General features: G+C 43.7%; 1 protein-coding gene across 1 annotated transcript in view; it reads left to right on the top strand.

Annotated features, from left to right (window-relative positions):
- The window catches only part of LOC306916760 (thyrotropin-releasing hormone-degrading ectoenzyme-like), a gene marked incomplete at both ends in the record, with an annotated part of 72,287 nt that overhangs the window by 35,777 nt on the left and 14,859 nt on the right, over nt 1-21,651 (top strand). Inside the window, 3 exons of the mRNA XM_079494775.1 lie at nt 9,902-9,990; nt 11,795-11,928; nt 12,332-12,387. Coding sequence (XP_079350901.1) covers nt 9,902-9,990; nt 11,795-11,928; nt 12,332-12,387 — 279 coding nt within the window. The remainder of the gene's footprint in view (nt 1-9,901; nt 9,991-11,794; nt 11,929-12,331; nt 12,388-21,651) is intronic.

Below are 21,651 nucleotides of genomic sequence, written 5' to 3'. Positions count from 1 at the left end.
GCTGTTATGCGGTGTGCGTAATTTACCATTGATTTCAGCTGGGAATTTTGTTAGCTGTGGTTGAGTTACTGGCTCCTCCATAGCTGATAGATTCCCGAATTTCTCTGTAGAGACCGGCAGTCCAATGGATGCAAAAGCAGCAACAGCTACTGAGGTCTCCCCCAGTGCGGGTGGTGGTGATCCTAGCCGGGCTGGTAGAGCTACTGAGGTCTCCCCCAGTGCGGGTGCCGGGTGGTGGTGATCCTAGCCGGGCTGGTAGAGCTACTGAGGTCTCCCCCAGTGCGGGGTGAAGGTGGTGATCCTAGCCGGGCTGGTAGAGCTACTGCTGAGGTCTCCCCCAGTGCGGGTGAAGGTGGTGATCCTAGCCGGGCTGGTAGAGCTACTGCTGAGGTCTCCCCCAGTGCGGGTGAAGGTGGTGATCCTAGCCGGGCTGGTAGAGCTACTACTGAGGTCTCCCCCAGTGCGGGTGGTGATGGTGGTGGTCCTAGCGGGGCTGGTAGAGCTACTACTGAGGTCTCCCCCAGTGCGGGTGCCGGGTGGTGGTGGTGATCCTAGCCGGGCTGGTAGAGCTACTGAGGTCTCCCCCAGTGCGGGTGGTGGTGGTGGTGGTGATCCTAGCCGGGCTGGTAGAGCTACTGAGGTCTCCCCCAGTGCGGGTGGTGGTGATCCTAGCCGGGCTGGTAGAGCTACTACTGAGGTCTCCCCCAGTGCGGGTGGTGGTGATCCTAGCCGGGCTGGTAGAGCTACTGAGGTCTCCCCCAGTGCGGGTGGTGGTGATCCTAGCCGGGCTGGTAGAGCTACTACTGAGGTCTCCCCCAGTGCGGGTGGTGGTGATCCTAGCCGGGCTGGTAGAGCTACTGAGGTCTCCCCCAGTGCAGGTGGTGGTGGTGGTGGTGATCCTAGCCGGGCTGGTAGAGCTACCACTGAGGTCTCCCCCAGTGCGGGTGGTGGTGGTGGTGGTGATCCTAGCCGGGCTGGTAGAGCTACCACTGAGGTCTCCCCCAGTGCGGGTGGTGGTGGTGGTGGTGATCCTAGCCGGGCTGGTAGAGCTACCACTGAGGTCTCCCCCAGTGCGGGTGGTGGTAGTGGTGTTGTTGGTGATCCTAGCGGGGCTGGTAGAGCTACTACTGAGGTCTCCCCCAGTGCGGGTGGTGGTGATCCTAGCGGGGCTGGTAGAGCTACTGCTGGCGTGCTTGCTGGTGTAAACGGCGCCATGGTGGTACAGCTTTCTAAAATACGTTCGGACAAACCTTTTTTTTCCCTTTTTTCGGCGGTGCAATTGCTGTCTGCTATCAAGAAGCATCAAATGAAGAATCAAATGAAAAACCGGTTCTGTGGATGGATGCAGGCAGACACATTTCACACTCTAGCGTGAAACAGAATCCTGAGAGAATACACATTGGCACGCAAAAGACTCGACATCCTCCAGACACGCAGGACCGAAATAGAGAGAGAATACGGTGTAAGTCTGTCTGCTTTGAAAATCCGCTTGGCTGAGGGGATCGAGGGACAGCGTGACCGAGGAAAGGCTTTTTCCTCTCCGTGCCTACTGTGAATCGGCGCCTGGCTGAAACAGACTCTACAGAGGTGCAACATCAACCCCAATGACCTGGAGTCAGCCGGAGCAAATTGGCCACTCTGGCGTTCTTTATGCCACAAATGGGGGTCACAGACCGTCACACACTTCGAGGAGAAACACACCCAACAAAAGGATGTTGCACGTGGTGCCTGCAGCAAAGACACCTCCAGTACCAGCTCAGCCTCCTGATCCCAGTGCAGGCCTCAAGTGTCCTAATGGTGGCAGGATCCATGGTCCTAGAATGGGACATAGTAGTCATCGTTGATAACCAGGCTTTGTCGATAACCACTGACTAACAAACTCTGACAACAAACACTGACAAACTCTTATCACAGCATAAGAATGCTACGTGATCTTCGACATCGATAGGCTGCCTGCAGAAAGCTGAAGGGGGGGAGAGAAAAATAGATAGTGGGGTTCAATTGGTTAAGTGCATAGAAGAGAACATGTTACTACTATCACTGTTTCCATCATCTCCAGGCATTCACGGCCTTGTGTATTGTTTACTCAACCAGAAGGGTTGACTTGACAGTGCACTCACATCTTGCACTGAGAGTGGCTCTCCGTTTACCTGAGAGCTATTTAAAAAAGTACAGAAGCCAGATATCTTCGAAACCTCAGAGGAAAGGCTAAAAAATAACTTGCCTTCCTAGGATCCAATGCAGTTATTATTTAGTCACAATCTCTTGTTAATAATTGAAATATGGAGTTAGGTTCCTGCCCGACAGCAACAATTATACATTGATAAATGTATATTGCCTTCAGTAAAAAGTACCTACTCTACACATGAATATATATGAAGTATTTGTTATGATGGTGGCTGACGCATTTAGACCCTGCGACGGTGTGAGCTGCATAATTCTCCGGACCATAATTTCCCAGGTTTGCTTTCGGGCCGGAATACTTGTATCTCCATGATTCAACTTTAGGCGTATTTGTTTGAATTCTTGAAATTTATGAATGTCCTATACAAAAGTGTCATACAAAAGAAGCAAAAATCGACCGACTCGACAACAAGCACTGCACTCCCTGTGGGGGTGTGGAACGCGTGTGTCGAATTTGAAGTCGGTCATGGGGCGAACGGTTCTCGAGTTACGTGGATTTCAGACGTACACACGTACACACACATAGACTTGGATAAGGGATAAGGGTGGCGCAAGATGGAGCCCATAATGTTCAATCCTCTGTTAGCAGCCTACAGTACACTACATACGAGATGTCCACACTACATGCAGAGGTTCATCGCTGCACGTAGCCTTTGTGTTGTGTGTGTTTTCGAGTCAGGTCACATCTCTGTCTCTGCAGAGTCCTATCCTCATACCACTAAAGTTTGCTTTGCTGCTAGAATTTGAATTCATATCCCAAAACATACTGTGTGTGTGTGTGTGTGTGTGTGTGTGTGTGTGTGTGTGTGTGTGTGTGTGTGTGTGTGTGTGTGTGTGTGTGTGTGTGTGTGTGTGTGTGTGTGTGTGTGTTCTCTGTTACTTTTTCCTTAAATTGTCTATTTCTCAAATTCTACCATACTTGTGGGGACACATATTCCTGGTCCCCACAAGATAAATGGTTCATTGTTTTATGGTTTAAAAATACCTTTAGGTTTAGTTAGGTTTACAGTACACTTACCAAAAGGTGGCGGTTAGAATTAGACATTATTTAGAGGTTAGATTTTGGAGTTAGATTTGTATCCGATGTATCCTTAGTTGCGTGCTGCCTGGTGGCACACACCGAAAATAGCAGACCTATACAAGCTCAACCTGTTCATGCATGCATGTGGTGAAGGACATTCTGTAGTCTAACAAGCCACTGCTACGGTACCAGGAGGCCACTTAATGACGTGCTTGTAGATGCAAAGTGAGATTTGTGCTCGGAATGGACGTCAGTTCCAACTCCCCGTGCAGGTGTGCTTGTCCACCTATGAATGAATTGGCTTTCAGCGCTGAGCGCCAAGCAGACAAACTGAGGGAGCTATCTAACACAAGGCAGGAAAAATAAACTCGACACACCAGGTAATAAGTTCCCATTTGCAAAGATTTATTAGGGTGAGTGATGTTTTCGCTCAAGCGAGGCACTACCTCATACTTCTGAGCCTTGGGGGCTGGAAATGTCATACTTTAGTTACAGTATGCCGTGTTCACACCGACAGATGCAAAGCTACACTGTACTCTTTCATTTTCAATGGAAGCCATGCAGCGACATGAAGGTACAAAGCTAAGTCTTACGTTTGCAGCTGCTACTGAATCTACAAAGCTACAATCCAAGTTGAGCTGGCAGCTGTGTTGATTAACCATTTCCTTCACCTTAATCTCCACACAATTCCTGCTGGTAATTGGGGTAAACTATTTCTGTCTGCTAGTTCCATGTTCCTTGTTGTAACCCCAGGCTTTAATTTATTTCATATATTTCTCGCTCATCAGACGCATGCTGGATTATGCCAACAAACGCGTTGATCAACAACATGTCAACGAGCGTGTATGTCGTTTTGTAGCTTTTGCATCTTTAGTAGCTGAAAAGGGTCCCGCACACTGTCTTCACTTATAGAGCAGTACTTTTATTAGATGACAACGTTTCGGTCTAAACGACCTTCACCAGATACCTGATCGTTTCGGTCGTTTGGTTTCGCATTTGGTTGCCGCCTCCGACACACCTGTCCTTGTAGGAGTGCACAAGGCCGTTTTGCTGCATCTTTAGTAGCTGCCAGTGTGACTGCAGCATCGGAATTAATCTTTTCAAACGCGAGAGCTACATACTTTGCAGATTATTGCGACCACTGGTCGCATTTACTATGCAATCGTGCATTTCCCATCAGTGTGTTGGTTGGTTGGTTGGTCACCCCAGGCAAGCCCCCATATATGGTGCCCAGTAGTGATGCGCGGGCCGGCCCGTTGCCTGTGTTTTGTCATGTCCAGAGTCTCAACACACGCTGCTGGAAAATGAAGATCAGCATCAACACAAAGCTTGTCAATGTACGGAAGCACACAGTGCTGTAAAATATCATAATAGATGGTTGTGTTGAGACTCTGGACATGACAAAACACAGGCAACGGGCCGGCCCGCACAACGCTACTGTGATGATTTAGGCCATGTTATTTGCTATGGTGTTGATCCACTGACAGTGAAAACTTAACACTGGTTTCAACAGCCATCTTTTTAGAGTACACTGTGCTTCAGTATGTTGACAAGCTTCATGGAGATGCTAATTTTCCTTTCCAGCTTGATTTGGCACCTGCCCACAGAGCCAAAAATACTAGTAATTGGTGTACTGACCATATGGTATTACTGTGCTTAACTGACCAGCCAACTGGCCTGATCTGAACCCCACAGAGAATCTAGGACGGTTGTATTGTCAAGAGGAAGGTGTGAGACATAAGACTGAACAATACAAATTAATTTACGGCTGTTATCAAAGCAAACCTGGGCTTCCATAACACATCAACAGTGCCACAGGCTGATCACCTGATGAAATGATTTGTTCAAAAGTAGCCCAGACCAAGTATTAACTGCATACATTAATATACTTTTTAGATGGTCAACATTTCTCGTTTAAAAAAAATGTTCTAATTAATTGAGGATTTTTTGATTTTCATGAGCTGTATGCCATAATCATCAAGATTAAAACAAAAAAAAGATTTTAAATACTTTATGCACAATGCATTGAGAATATATGAAAGTTTCACTTTTTGAATTATATTTCGGAAGAAAATGAACTTTTACAAAACATTCTAATTACTTGATGGACCTGTATGTGTTTAAGTTTTACATGTTCATTCAAATAATTTTTTACGACACTCTTCGTCGTTAGGCTACTTTTTGTTTTTGCGGGCCGCGGGGCGGGCGGTTAATATATTGTTTTGCGGGGCAGGTTGGTGCGGGCTGGCTCCCGCGGCGGGACGAGACGGGCGGGTTATGAAAAAAAGCCGGTACGCGCATCACTAGTGCCCAGGTTATTGTGACATCCCTGATGTCATAGTAAATGCGACCTGCTGTCGCAGTTAAGCCCATATATGGAGATCCCTGATGTAATCAATATTGGCCAGCAACTCTACATCTGACCTCAAACCCTTAGTTCTCAACAGGCCCACCTGTCCATTCGGGCGGTGGTGGCTCAAGGGTAGAGTGGCTGGATGGTAACCGCAAGGTTGCCAGTTCGAACCCGGGCTCCCCCAGAGTTAGTGTCGAAGTGCCCTTGAGCAAGACGCTTAACCCCGAATTGCTCCTCATGTGCTGATTGCTGCCTTGCATGGTTTCCGCCGCCATCGGCCGCTACCACCCTTATATCTCCATATACTGTATGGAGCCCTGTACACTCAAGACATGCTCCTTATATGGCCAGGACAGAAGTCATTCCATGTTGATCTAACCCCCCCGTGCCAGTCAACGAGGCGTGTGCGTGTGCGCTATTTTTTTATTTGAATCCTAAAGAGTAACCGTTTTGGACATGAGGTTCCCACCCGACAATGATGCTATATAGAGAGGCCTAACCAACATGAGAGAGGCCTAACCAACATGATATATAGAGAGGCCTAACCAACATGATATATAGAGAGGCCTAACCAACATGATATATAGAGAGGCCTAACCAACATGATATATAGAGAGGCCTAACCAACATGATATATAGAGAGGCCTAACAAACATGATATATAGAGAGGCCTAACCAACATGATATATAGAGAGGCCTAACCAACATGATTTAGCTGTATTTTGATGTCCATTATTTGGCGAGGCTGTACCTGAATGTCAACATAGCGTGGGAAATATTGACACATAAATTGCTTAAACAGCTTTACAAATTAAGGTTTCTCAAGGAACAACAGCACCGTGTCTGAGTGTGTACACTACAGTATCCTCATTAATCATTTCCATAATCGTAACACTGCGCGCACAATGTCACCTCAGTGTGAAAAGGACATAGAGCCATAATTTATGACATATAACAATCGGCATGGATGCTAGAATTGAATGTATGATGAATTATGAGTCAATTTAATATGGATCTCCTCAGCCTGATATCGCAACTATAAGGGGCCTCCCTTATAGTTGTGATATCAACACACTGTGTGTGTGCAGCATTATGTTACTGTAGCCTAATATTATTATTTTCCACAAGTAACTGTTAGTATATGAATGAATGAATGAATATTTTATTTTCGTGTCTGGACAGTTTCTTGACCCATCCCACATGGGAGTATAACTTAAAAAAGCCAATACAGTAATATTGCAGTTATTAAACCAACTATACTTTGAGTCACTAAATTACAATGAACATGATTCGGTTGGGGTTTTTTTTTTTACCCAGAAGACTATATTAAGCCTATAATTTATACTCCATAGTAGGAGGTTGTCAGTTTTTGAGTGGTGCAACCACTCCTATAGACAGCTATGTGTGTCCCTGCCTGGGTCCCTGGCTGTGTCCCTGGCTTGCCTGGGGTGTGTGACAGGAATTGCGACTTCGTGACAGAGTTACGGGAATTGTGGGTTATGTGACAAAAACGCAAGATTTCATAGTTATCTGCGACCTGTATATATATGATGATTTGGAGTGGTACAGTACAGAACAGTACAGTACAGTGATAGTACAGTAGGCTACAGTACAGTAGACTAGAGGGACCCCCTGGGGACCCCCATACGGTAACTCTGTCATTTCTCAACCATTTCGGACACAGGGTGGCTCGCCGGAATGGCATGCACTAAATAGGGATAGATTATTGATCATTGCTTTTTTATAAACTATTATTATTATAGTTATCTATATTGATTTTCTTTTAATAATAATGGCAATCAGAAATCACCCTGTAACTTTAACTGGACCACTTTGAAGCTGGTTTTAGCCTTAGATGCCCTTTCAATGCAAAGCATGGTTTATTAGACGTATCAGTTATAAGAAACAGTGAGCATTTCTGCATCTATTACAGAATTGTATTAACTTGGCATTGAAGACACAAACTGTATTAAGATTCAAGACGTGTATACTGTAAGTCTTGCATAATTATGCAGAGTTAACATTCTTTTGTTTTGGTTGAGCAGCAATATTAAATAAATAAAAGTAACAGAAGAAAAAAAATGCATTTGCAAAAAAAAAAAAAAGAATGAAAAAGATGCAATAGCTTTTCTACTTCTAAGTGGCCACTGGGCACTGCCTGGCCAATATTTCCGGTCCAAAAGAAGTCCAGGCTGGTTCTCCTTATTTTGTGTAGTGTGAGTGTCAGCAGATGAGAACAGAGCAGGCAGAGGTTTTGTCTGGGATAGTGGTGTCTCTATCGGTGCAAACAGAGGCTGTTTAGGAGACGCGTCAGACAGATAGGCGGCAGCTTACAAGACACTGCGGCCAACCATTTAAATAAATGCTTTGAAAGAACGTCATATTTTTTTGGCAGTGGTCCCATCCTCGTTCGTAAGACTAGACTGAATCTATAGACGTCTGTTCCCTGGGGTTTTGCACTTTGTTGTTGCACTTCACTTGTGATGATGTATGCACAGTTTGACTTTTAAGAAAAAGTGCCATGGCCCATGTCTTTTGTCTTTTTTTCCTTTTGGCTTTTCCCTTCAGGGGTCGCCACAGCCAATCATCTGCCTCCATCTCAATCTGTCCTCTGCCTCCTCTTCTTTCACACCAACTAACTCATGTCCTCTTTCACTACATCCATTAATCTCTTTGGTTTTCCTCTAGGCCTCCTGCCTGGCAGTTCCAACGTCAGCATCCTTCTACCGATATACTCACTATCCCTCCTCTGTACATGTCCAAACCATCTCAGTCTGGCCTCTCTGGCTTTATCTCCAAAACATCTGACGTGTGCTGTCGCCTCTGATGGACTCGTTCCTGTTCCTATCCATCCTTGTTACTCCCAGAGAGAACGTCAACATTTTAGTCTCTACCTGCTATACCTCCAGCTCTAGTTAACACCAGTGTTGCCAGTCTTGCGACTAACGCGTTACTAATATAACCTATTACATAACGCAACTACTTTTTGTGGTAACTAATAAGGTAACTAGTTGATGATTGGTTAACGTAGTACAAGATGTCAGGGTAAACCAATCAGACGGAGTTGGGCGGGTCTTGCGTTATGGGGTAAACGCACACACAAATACTTGCCGACAGCACGCCCACCACCACAAGGTACAATGGCAAATGCAGATCGCGGCGACAGTGGGAGCTTTTCAGCTTGGAAATACAAACATTATTTTGAATTTGTGCAGATTAAGGACACTAAAAATATCGAGGTAAAATGCAAATTGTGTGAAGGACAGAAAGCATTGTCCATAGAAATAAAGAGCAATGCTTAATCTACATATTAACACACCTTACAAAAGTCCATGGGGCTACCAAACTAGTGGCCAAAGACCCCAAGGTCTCTACCACCATCCCCACCAGTGACTCACTCAGATGGACCAACACCATCTAAACAGACACAAATAGATGTTAAATCGCCTAACCCTAACCACTACATTTCATAGTGTATATGCTACACTATTTTAAATTGTTTTTTTTAACTAAAGTATCCAATAACTAGTTACTTTTATAATTTAGTAACTAGTAAAGTAATTATTTACTTTTTCAGACCAGTAACTATAACTATAAAAAGTAACTTTTCCAAAATAACTGCAACACACTGCTTAACACATTCCCCGATATTAATGTGTGAATTACTTTGAAACTGCCATGACCAGCGGCAATTATCACCTATCAAGTTTTTTTTTGTTTTCACATTTTCTTGGATGTTACACAACGTATATACATATACATATATGTATAACATACTATATACACAACCCCTGAATAGCATCACTTCGCACTGCACTTGTACATCAGATATTTTTGAACATTTTGAAAACTGTTGAAAGTGTGAGAACTCTGGAAGGCATGGTCTTAACGGGGGCGTGCGTGCGTGTGCGTGTGCGTGTGCGTGTGTCTGTCTGTGTCTGTGTGACTGTCAACTTATTGTATTTGGAAGTCTGGGCCATGTCCATAAACTTGTGCTCAGGGGTCTGCAATTGGGTGGATTGCAAAAGACAAATGTAAAAAAGCTGGCTAAATACTGTTCTGTCTCAGCTATTATGGGCAGTCTGTCTATCTGGAGAAGGCGCTGTTTCATTTATCCCTAGGTGGCTTAAAAAAAAAACATCCTGTCTAGTAGTGTCAAGTAATAGTATATGTCATCAATGTGCTATCTTTTTTTCCCCTCTGTGTGTTAAGCATGTGCAGCAGTTATATCTGGTTGGACCATATAATGTAACCTAATTCTGATCAGTGTTTGGGTCTATTGTATTGCGCCTCTTGTGCAGATCCAAATAAAATAATTCAAATGTGTGCGTCTCTCTCTCTAGCTCTGTGTGGCAGATCCCGCTCTCTCTGACTCTCGGAAATTCAACCAGTACCTTTACGGAGACTCTCTTCTGGATTCATAATAAGACAGGTAACACGCATGCACGCACGCGCACACACACACACACACACACACACACACACACACACACACACACACACACACACACACACACACACACACGTCGCAGTCCCTCCCCCTTTCATGACGACGCCAGGCCCAGGAAATAATTACCAGTGCATTTTTTCACATAGACATTTCAAAAAGTATTTATTTAAAGACCTTTTTAAGCGTCTTACAAAGCCAACTCGAGTCGTGACAAATCATGACAACAAACACAATATTTTGGACCAAACAAATAATTAAAAAGAAGAAAAACAACAAAAAAAAGTGTTGTAACCTGCTGTTCTTTTCTTCTTTCTGATTTTTTGTTTTTGTTTGGACCAAGTTTTTTTTGTTTGTTATCATGATTTGTCACAATTCGAGTTGGCTTTGTACAACGCTTAAAAGGTCTTTAAATACATTCTTTTTGAAATGTCTATGGGAAAAAAGCATTAGGAATGATTTCCTGGGCCTGGCGTCGTCATGAAAGGGGGAGGGACCGCGACACTCTATACGTTTGGTACTTTAAGTACATTTTGTACTTTTCCTCAAGTAAAAGAAAATTGCAGAACTTTTACTTTTTTTGACAGCTAGTCCATTGAACCATGTCATGAAAATACAGTATGCCCATATGTTCTGCTTCTCTTTCTAACAAACAAACCAACAGGGCCAATTACAATACCCTGCCATGCATCGCTGCGGAATCATGACAAAACAAAACAAAGAAAACGCCCACTCTGTTAAAACTAGAGAGAGAGAGAGAGAGAGAGAGAGATACGAGGAAAGAATTATTATTTTTTTCAGAACAGATTAATAATGATTATCATTTAATACAATTTCCAACATGTTGTTATGGTAACAAATAGAGGAGATGCAGCATGCATGCCAGAGATAAACATTATTCATTCAACAATTTTGCAGTACACTTAAGCCTAAAACTGGGAAGCATCCGTGTCATTTCATATTTTAACCACTTTAACTATTATTTACAGTATTTTATACTTTGACTATTCAAAAATAGAAATGCAAGCTCATTGAAAAAAAAACCTTTGTGCAAATCTTTGAATATGTAATGTTAAAGGGAACACTTTTAACTCAAATCTTTGCTTCCGTGGTCCCTGGAACAGATGGGTGGTCGGCGCCCAAAAACATATCATTTTGGGTGTCCTTGACATGAAACAGTTTGAGCACCACCACGATCTCTTTTTTTTCTCCAGAACAGATTAATAATGATTATTATTTAATCAAATTGCCATCATGTTGTTATCATAACAAATCGAGGAGCTGCAGTGCATGCCAGAGATAAACGTGATTCATTCAACAATTTTGTACTTAATATTAAATGTTATCTTTTTTTCCCCTTTCATCTGCTGCACAGAATACCATTATTGTGCGGCAGAAATCTTGCATTTACATTGTCAGCTTATTGTGTTTTAGCTTGGTTTTTGGGTGTTTTCTTTTGCGTTTCCGTAACGTAATGCCCTACTTTGTCGTACAAGAGTGCTGCGCAATAGCAGATCAACAAGCTCACGACGCAACCTTTTGTGAAAGTGGTTAAGTGCGACTAAGATACTGGACAACATTGCTGCCAAAACATGTTTTCAGCTTGTAGATCTGCTACTTTTGCTATTTCTGAATCCTAAAAATGTTGGACATATGAGATTTCCACCCGACAGAGATGATATATTTGTTTCTATTGTAGGCTACAGAAAGGAATATTAAATACAGAGAAACTTGGGTACAAACAGAGACGTGTTTGTGTGTGTCAGCTTTTTCGATTTTTATTTCCCAGAAAACCACAGTGTTGGTCGAATGGATGAGGACACCTGGTTGCTAGGCAACATCAACCAGACAGGCTACTTCAGGGTGAACTACGACCTCGACAACTGGAAACTGCTGATTCAACAGCTTTACAACAAGCACGAGGTAACACGCACGCACGCACGCACGCACGCACGCACACACACACACACCCCCTATATGATTTCTCATCATACGTTGGTTAGACATAACAGTCCGACAGGCATTAGTTCGACAACACCGTCACTCCCGACATGCATGGCAGGTTAAAACTAACCGTGGCAGGTTTAAACTAATCTGCGGTTTCCAGCATGCGTGGCAGGTTAAAACTAACCAGTGGCAGGTTTAAACTAATCTGCGGTTTCCAGCATGCATGGCAGGTTAAAACTAACCAGTGGCAGGTTAAAACTAACCCGTGGCTTCCTGCAAGGTTAGGTTTAGGGTAGGGTGTCGGACTAATGCCTGTCGGACCACATGCACCTCTAGCAAATTAAGTAACTCCATCTATCTTGTTTGTTTCTTTCTCCAGATGATCTCCGTAGGCAACAGGGCAGGGCTCATTGACGACGCTTTCAACTTGGCCAGGTAATAATGAATTGCATTTTTATAGCGCTTTTCCAAGTGCTCAAAGCACTTTACAAAGTGCTCAAAGCACTTTACAATGGTTCATTCATTCATACATTGGGAGGTGAAGCGGCGAACAGTCGACGCCAGCGTCCTCACTTCCCACATTCACACACCAATGGTGGTAAGCTCACACCGACCAACTCATTGGAGGAACTGTAGCCCCCTTTCTGAAACCAGCTCCTCGCCACTCGCTCTACACACTTGCCCTCGATATGCGCGTTCACGCGAGGCTGCGCCATATTAAGTGTCGTCCGAAACCAAGCAGCCTTGAGTGGAAGTGGCTTATAAAGCCCTCAAGAGCGAGTCTGTGCCGATCTAGACTCGATTGCCTTGTGCAGCCCTGCTCTGTGTCCGCATGGAAACCGCGACCTACAAATGTAAGAACCACCACAAATAAATGATAAATAAACTCCTCCTAAACAATCGTCATCTGATGCAGAATAGACAATGCTCCAACTGATGTTCACAAGGGCTCTTTATTTACCCCACCGTGAAAAAACTATAAATTAAAGTTATGAAACCACACAACTTTTAACACAATGATTTATAAACACCATGGATGTATATGACATGTCATTTTTGACAGTCACGCTGTATTTCCTTTTTCCATATTAATGAAATCCACATGTCACAAACATACACGATGCAATGCAATATAACTGTACAAACAAAATAACAGGTAACACAATTGCGTGATGGTAACCATGGCAACGAATGGTGTCTGTTTCCTGTTTCTGCACAAGGAGGGCGAGTGTATTTCCAAACAGTTTTGTATACCCAGAACCCTAATCAAGGGAACTTGATTCAGCTGGAGGGGCACTTTCTGACGAGGGAACCTCCTGAGAGCACGTCAAGGGACTGGTTTCAGAAAGGGCCTTAGGTTCAGTGTCTTGCCCAAGGACACTTCCACATGTGGACAGGAGGAGCCGGGATTCGAACCGCCTGAGCCACAGCTGCCCGTAGGCGTGGCCAGTGCTTATAAGGCATCTGGTCAGAATCTGGATTAACCACTTGCCATGGACGGAGATCTCTGTCTTTCTTTTAATGTTTTATATTGATTCAGTTTGAGGTTTAGTTGCTCTCTATTACCGTATATCAGTGTCTCTGTCGCTAAGAGATAAACCGTCCGTCAGTAAAAATGTTCCCACTCGTTGACGTCAACAATAGCCGAAACCCTTTTATCTCGAATTATGATCCCAGATTCTGATTCTAATCAACACAAGCTTTAGCCCCCTAGGGTTCAAGGGGTTAATAGTTCAAGCAGATCTGAGGCAACGATGTCAATACATGTGTCATGCTTTACATGTGTCTCTCACTAAATATTCAACCTGAGGTTATTTACATAATCCCTTATAGGTTTTATAGGCAGTCTGAATCCAGCCTGCCTTAATCCAATTTAATCCATAAATCCACTGTGCATATATGAGAGAGAGAGAGAGAGAGAGAGAGAGAGAGAGAGAGAGAGCGAGAGAGAGAGAATTATTAAGTACATTAATGAATTCTCCCTCCTCTCCTCTTCCCTTCTCTAATTTCCTCTCCTTATCTGTAAGGAGAGTATATATGCCCATCATATTATTGGTCATGTTCACACAAGCATTCAAAGCTGACTGGTTGAGCTCAGGATCATGTACTGTACAGGGCTAGTTGAGTAACCGTCTTCTCTGTGCAAGTATGTATGTGCGTGCGTGTGTGCGTGCGGCCGCTCAGTAGTCATTAGCTCTCCACTGAGCCTAGCCAATGATAAACTTACAAATGGACAACCAATTAACTGTCCCTTAACGATGTTAACAAGTTAATGAGCTCGTTAAGGACAATGCCTGGACACACAACCCCGGAGGGGGGATGAGATTAATAGGGCATAGCAACGGCGGCCATTTTGCGGTGCCACAGATCCATTTTTCCCATAGAGATTTCAGAAATTATTTGATATCAATTATTTTAAGCCTGGAACCAAGCCATCCATTCTCCTGGTGAATCATGACCATAAAACCTTTGATTCAAAAAATATTTGAATATTAAATTGTATTAATACTATTTAATAAATAAATAACATTTTTAATAAAGACTAGGGCTGGAACTTTAACGTATTACTTTTGATTAATTAACTAAAGAAAACATAACGTTATTATAAAAATAAAAATATAAATAAAATAAAAATATTTAGGACGACCATTGAGCCGATTCTACTCTATGGCTCCGACACTTTCAAAGGAATTAGAGAAACGGTTGGATGGCACTTACACCCACCTTCTAATGAGAGCGCAAAATCTGTCTTGGAAGAGCCACCCATCGACTAATCTAATATATGGCAACCTTCCCCGTGTTTCTTCACTAGTCCGATCCAGAAGAACACAGTTTGCCGGCCACTGCTACAGAGCTGACAATGAGGTTTATATCTTCCCTTCTCTGGAGTCCTGCCTCAAAGCAGACCAGAGGTAGAAAACTGTGGTTCCCTGATGTCATCACTAGGGACACATGCATCAGTAAGCAGAAACGCAATGAAGGACCAGAACGTCTGGCGTGGCATTGTGAAATCGATGATCTCGACCGCGGTAGAAAAATGATGATGATTATAAAAATAACCAACACCAACCAACAGACAACAAACCCCAGTGCACGCAATGGGAGAAGAAGCCGGTCAGACTCGGCTTGGCCCAGTGGAAATTTAGATTAAAAAATCACACCTGTGTGAACTGAGTGGTGCGTGCGAGCGACTGTGACTGTTCTGACATTCCATATGTTGATCTGACCCCCCCATGCCAAAGCGCCAGCGCTCGCCCAGCAGTCTGCCGTCAGACTGCTCGGCGAGCAGTCTGACGTGCGTGCACGCGACCTCGCCCTCAGGCATCTTACTGGTATATAGCTAATGGATGGTATGCGCATGCATGAAGTTTAATGTCGTTTAATGAAATCAGATAGAAGAAGACTTTTCTGTTTGGATGTATGGGCTGCAGTCAAGGCCAGAAAATAGTTGTTTGCCACTCAATAGGCGTTCCCGCATAACTTGCACGCATGATATCACGTGCACTGCATACCCGTCCCATTATTGCACTGGTCGAGTGTCAACCTACATTTTGTGTAGGCCTAATTACGCTTTATTCCAAACACGCCGTGAGGAGGGCCACGGTGTTCTTTTCTGGAGTCACTCTGCCTGTAGCCGTTCAAAGAAGAATCTTTCTTCCAAATAACATGGCCATGGAGATTCTGTGCAGAGGATGCCAAGTCCTAAAGCCTTGATGGAATTGAATCGAATGCCCTTGAGGAATGTTCTTCTTTTCGCTATGTTATGTGGCTTTGTGCTGAAATGCGTAGTTCTCTTTTTGCTACTCGTGCCAATTTAATCAAAGCACCTGAAAGAGTTTTCCGTGAGTGCTGATAATCCCTGTGGCTGTAGTGTCTGGACAGCATGGAAGCATTGTACTGTAGGCCTATATGTCCAAAACTGTCCAAATGGGGGGAAAAAAAGAGAACTTATTTTTCCAGTTATGATCTGATATAGTGTTATAGTACTTTATTGTCAGTTCACACTGAAATTTGTCTTGCGACCCAGCAGCCATATTGTTAGCAGAGCTACCATTGCAGTGTTAGGAAGAGTCTAGATAGCCTAGTCGGATATAAGTCAAATATACGGAGGATAAATAAGACACAAGTAGGCAGCAGCAGCGTCAGTTCACATCATCCTCGTCAGCTTCATGTTGACACACAACAGAACTGACGGGAGGCGTTTATTCAGCCAATATATACACACAGGTTAATGGGCACTTCCTGTTAAGCATGTACACTTCAGAATAAGAGCATATCTAATATAATAAAGATCACAATCTCAACACATATACACACATTTGGCATGAAGACAAGAGCAATGTCCACAGCTTAGAATGATCTGGCTACAACTCCTGATTAAGCCTCAAAGTCGACTGGTGGACAAAGTACCTCTTTAGTCTGACTTTATTGTATGCTGGGACACCATATTTCCTTCCTGAAGGTAGCAACCTATAATTCTCCATACAACACATTGCTATAGTGTTTGAGGTGATATTCCTATGATGCCGTTATTCATACGTGGATGTATAGACTAGAGTCTCTGAAGTGGTTGTCCAACAATTTTTGAACAAATGTTCAGTTGTTACAGCATTTCTGACTTTAGTTGATCCAACATAGTCATTATTTAGACAATTAAATTAAAATTAAACAATACCCAAACACATACGCCTAACTACTTTTAACATTTAAAGAAAATGAATAAGTGCAGAACAACAAGCTTAGAACGAGTGGCCGGGCGAAGCTTGTAGATCAATTTATTTTCCTGCTGTTGTGCGCCACTCTTAATTGTGCAAGTAACTAGGACATGAATTTACCCCAAAACCTGTAAAGTTCAAAAACTCTAATAGTCCAGGCAAACTAGCTTGTTTTGGACCTAAAAGTCAAAGTAAGCCTAGACTATCAGGCATCATCCTGTAGTTGTGTTGTATTGGTACCAATTCTTTTTATATATATTTTATCTGAATTCCTCACTCCTCAATTGAAATCTCAGACGAATGGAAATTGGACTCAACATGGCTTTTTGACAATAATTCCGCAACTAGGATTTGTTTATAGGACTTTTAGTATGTTGTTCTGGTGGTGACTTTATAGAAAAGGTTTTGTGAGGGAAAACAATCTATTACTATTTATTATTATTATTATTTCTCATAGGACTTTTAGTAAGCTATGTTGTTCTGGACACCTCATAGACATGATGTACAGTGACACAAATTATGTTGATGTAAATCAATTACGTTGATGTAAAATGGTAGTTTGCCTGGACTATAAACAAACAAACAAACAACAAACAAACATGAGCATGATAAGCATCCACGCAGATCCGGATGCAAAAGCCTGGGGTGTCTGGCTGCGTAGCCCAACCCCAAAGGAAAAGAAGGGAATACATACCTTGACCGGATGACTTATACACCCGCGGAGAGAGAGAGAGAGAGAGCAAGGTGATATTCCCAAGAGGTTGGCATAATCGCCGCATAATCATGGCAGTCGGCACAGAAACCTTGTATCTCCGTATTTCAACTTCTTTTAATGCTTCTCATGTAAATGAATGTGTTTCATCGTGGTACAAGAGTGTCGCGCAAAAGTATCGCACAAACTTAGCACAAGAAATAGCTGATTTACAAGCTCACAAGCTTTTGAGCGTAGTACAACTGCTATTTTTTGGCATTTAAAAAAAAGATGATTATGTTTTGAAAGTGTGGTTAAGTCTGTCTGTGGGTTTTCTAAAAAATTAAAGTATTGTAAAAGTAAAACGAGAGCTTGTGACTAAATCATAACTACATTGGATCCATTGAAACACAGGACATTTTTCTCCCCCTTAACCCATTCAGGCCTGACGTCGAAATTAAAAAAAAAAAAAATCTAAATCATGACAATTTTCTGAAAGATTTGAGGCACATTTTAACGATTTTTCAAAAATAGCAGACCTACAAGTTCATAGCGCGGCACTCGGTGCCGCGCTATGAACTTGTAGATCTGCTATTTTTCAATAGCTAAATTATAACATGATGTGTAACCACCAAAAGGGGTTCCCGCTCAAAATAGCTTAACCTGAAAAGTAACCACTTTTGGACATACGCGGTTCCCAGCCGACAGCGACGAGAGGCTTCTATGAAAGGGAGAGAGAGCGAGAGTATAAATATAGCAAACGGGCTCATGCTGATATTGGAGCCCTTCGCGACTGAAGGCAGGCGGGAGGTGAACGTCCCTCCACGTCCATGCACCTGTGTTGAAGGACAAACAGTCTGAAATAATTTGTGGGGCAAAAGAGCAAGTTAAGGCATGAAAGTGAATTTGTATAGCACATGTCAACGAGGGAATTCAATGTCTCAAACATCAACAGCAACGGAAACACAATTATAAAAGGACATTTAGGACAATAAAAGCAAAACAAGTTAAAAAAAAGAATAGAAAAAATAGCAGTGCAGAGAGAGAGAGAGAGAGAGAGAGAGAGACCTGAAAGGCAGCGACAAACAGAACGGTTGTTAGCTGTTGTTTAAAAGAACAAAGTGTCTGCAGACGTGCTGTTTTCTGGGAGCTTGTTCCAGATGCATAAAAACGAAGGCCCCGTTTAGACGACAACGGTTTCTAGATGAAACGGCAAAATAAAATATCAGATGTACTGTCCGTACTTCATTTGGACGGCATTATCGGGGGTTGAAAAAAAAACGTGAAAGCCCTTATTTTCCAGAATGGAAATCTCGGAAAACTCTCCACCTCCGTCTCTGTGTATAAACGGGCAACACGGGGGAATCCGCAAAACCTGTGACGCCATGAGCCATAACTCGTTGCCTCATGTCGGCTCACGCCACGTACTGTACATGCTACTACATTCGTGTAAACAAAGAGCCCTGTTCTATTCCGTGCATCAAGCAATACTACTATGTTATTATGATGTTAGTTCCATTGATCCAAAAGTCAGAATTGATCGTTCAAATAAACATGCTCTGAAAAGTAAACACACACATTCCACCTGCCTTCCCAAGCGTTCACACGTCACAGCCCACCAATCCAACCACCATAACACCGGTCAGTTGGTCAGGTGCGGAACTTCCCACCTGACCATCTGACCAGTGTTCTGGTGGTTGGATTGGTGGGCCCTGGCCATCTGACCAGTGTTATGGTGGTTGGATTGGTGGGCTGTGACGTGAGAACGCTTTCAAGTGGACCCTGATCCAGAAAAAGGTTGAGGACCACTGAGTTATAGCCAAATGATCAGAGGGGAAACCAGGAGGGAGAAAAGAAATTACTTATTTTCAAAGTTTCAGCGGAGCGGCATGGTGAGAAAAGCTCCCAGGCTTAGAGACAGATGGACTGAGAGAGACAGAGAGAGAGACAGAGAGAGAGAGAGACAGACAGAGAGAGAAACGGGGACCGTGGTGGACTTAGCAGTGGATAATGAGAGGGAGATGGCAGACGGCGGTGGATGGAAGTGACCGAGGTCATCTGATTAGGCCGTTTTGAGCCCTTTCCTGGCGGCTGCTTTAGACTGGCTGGCTCGTCCGTCTGGGAGGATTTCAGCGATGCAAGGAGATTGGAGGCTTATTGGAGGAGAGACTGTCAACAGGGATGAGGTAGATAGAAGTACTGTATACCTGAGTACACTTCTGAGGTACAATTAGGGTACTTATAATTAGTTTTAGCCTATACTTTATACTTTCATTCCAATACATCTCTAGTACTTAGGACACTGCACTCCACTGCATAGGACGATGGTTCCCAAAACAAACCTTTGGGACAGTGTTGATTTCATCGACTAATACTATGACGAAAAATGTGTTCGTCGACTACCTTTTTTCACTGGCAAAAACTAAATTAAAACTAAGCTATGATGACTGGGGTGCATACGCTTCGATCACAGAGAGATCTTCGTCAGCAATTACCTTACTTTTAATTTATACTTTTTTACTTTTGACTATAATTGTTTTACCAGCTGAGTGGCTTTGTGGTTAGTGTCCGCTATGAGATCGGGATGTCATAGGCTTCAATCCCCAGGCAGGGTCAAACCAAAGACTCTAAACGTGGGACCCGAAGCACAGAGTGCTTGGCACTCGGCATCAAGGGTTGGATTGGGCGTCTGTCCCTGGGACATACTAGTGTCATGTCCCTGGGACATACTAGTGTCATGTCCCTGGGACATACTAGTGTCATGTCCCTGGGACATACTAGTGTCATGTCCCTGGGACATACTAGTGTCATGTCCCTGGGACATACTAGTGTCATGTCCCTGTGTTCCCTCCTCCGCGTCATCAGTGCCCATACCCGAGGTGGGGTTGGCGAAAGGGCCTTTCTGTGTGGAGTTTGCATGTTCTCCCCGTGTCCCCTAGGGTAGTTACCCTCACAAAAACATGCAGTAATCCTGGTCTCTAAACACTACCTCCCCCTGGTCAGCCGGGGCACCTGATGGAGGGGAAAGGAACTGGTCGGAATAACGTGTTCCTTCCACGCGCTACGTCCGGCCAGGGAAACTCCCCTTGTCAGGTGAAAAGAAGCAGCTTGGACTCCTCATGCATAGAAGGAAGCATGGGGTCAGTCCGCTGCCCCCCCAGGTTGGCAGAGGAAGTGTAGCGCCCAGGATTACGTTAGATAATTGGCACTGGGTGAAAAAACTGGGTTGCAAAATCGTGGGTTGTGGAACTGACAATAACCTGAATGAGTGTATGATAACTAGGGCTGACCTTCGATCACGCTTTTGATGATCGACGCTTCGAAACGAATAGCGATCGATCGTCGACGCTTCGTCATCCGACGGGGGGGGGGGGGGGGGTGCGAGGCGAGCAGTGACGCACAATGAATTACGGCCGGGCTCCACCGGACGCGTTGCGTCTCCGTCGCGTGCGTCAAAAAACGCACCGGTTCAATTTTAATGCACGCTAATGTCACGCAACGCGGGCAGTGGAGCCACCCTTCATTGATTAAAAAGGGAACATTCCCTGACGGTGACGGAGACGCGACGCTGACGCGCCCGGTGGAGCCCCGGTGTTTTAGGCTTAAAATAAATAAAACAACGATATAGCAGAGAGAAACGCATGCTTGGATTGGTCTCAATTATTTTATTTAAGAATAAGCAACAATTGTTGCTTTCACCCAATCCGCCCAATTGTAGCAGCCTTCATGAAAGCAGTGACGCACAAATAATTAGGCTTACAATAAAACATCCGACCGTAACAAGTCAACATTAAATAAAACTACCTGACACAGGCATTACCTCTCAAATAAAAAAGATATAATCCAAAGCAGCACAGCAGCACACGACGAACCATGGCTTCGTGGAAACAGCACACGCAAGTGTAAAGAAAAGGCATTTTCATTATCTTGCCGTAAAATTAACTGAAATAAAGCGTCATTTAATCGAGGCTTTATGACGAGTGCTTGCTGCGAGGCGCACGCAATCAGAGCTGCCTGGGAGAAATGCGAGGCCCTGTGCTTTAATAATTAATTCATTAATATCCAAAACTGATCACATTTCTATCTATAAGGACAAACCTTATTAGAAAAAAGATTAATAGCATATGAAAGCCTTTTGAAATGTGTAGGTGTAGGCCTGTAGGTTACTGAATTGCAGGTGCTGCCAAATAAGTATAATTACTAGGCTACCAAATGCCAGTCAGTTGCGCAAATATAGGTCAGATCAATTAGCAGAGCGGAGCAGCCTCTCATCTCACTGACCAGATCTTCTTA

The sequence above is a fragment of the Electrona antarctica genome (assembly GCF_951216825.1).
Source record: "Electrona antarctica genome assembly, chromosome: 23".
NCBI lineage: Eukaryota > Metazoa > Chordata > Actinopteri > Myctophiformes > Myctophidae > Electrona > Electrona antarctica.
This window is presented reverse-complemented; position numbering and strand designations above follow the sequence as displayed.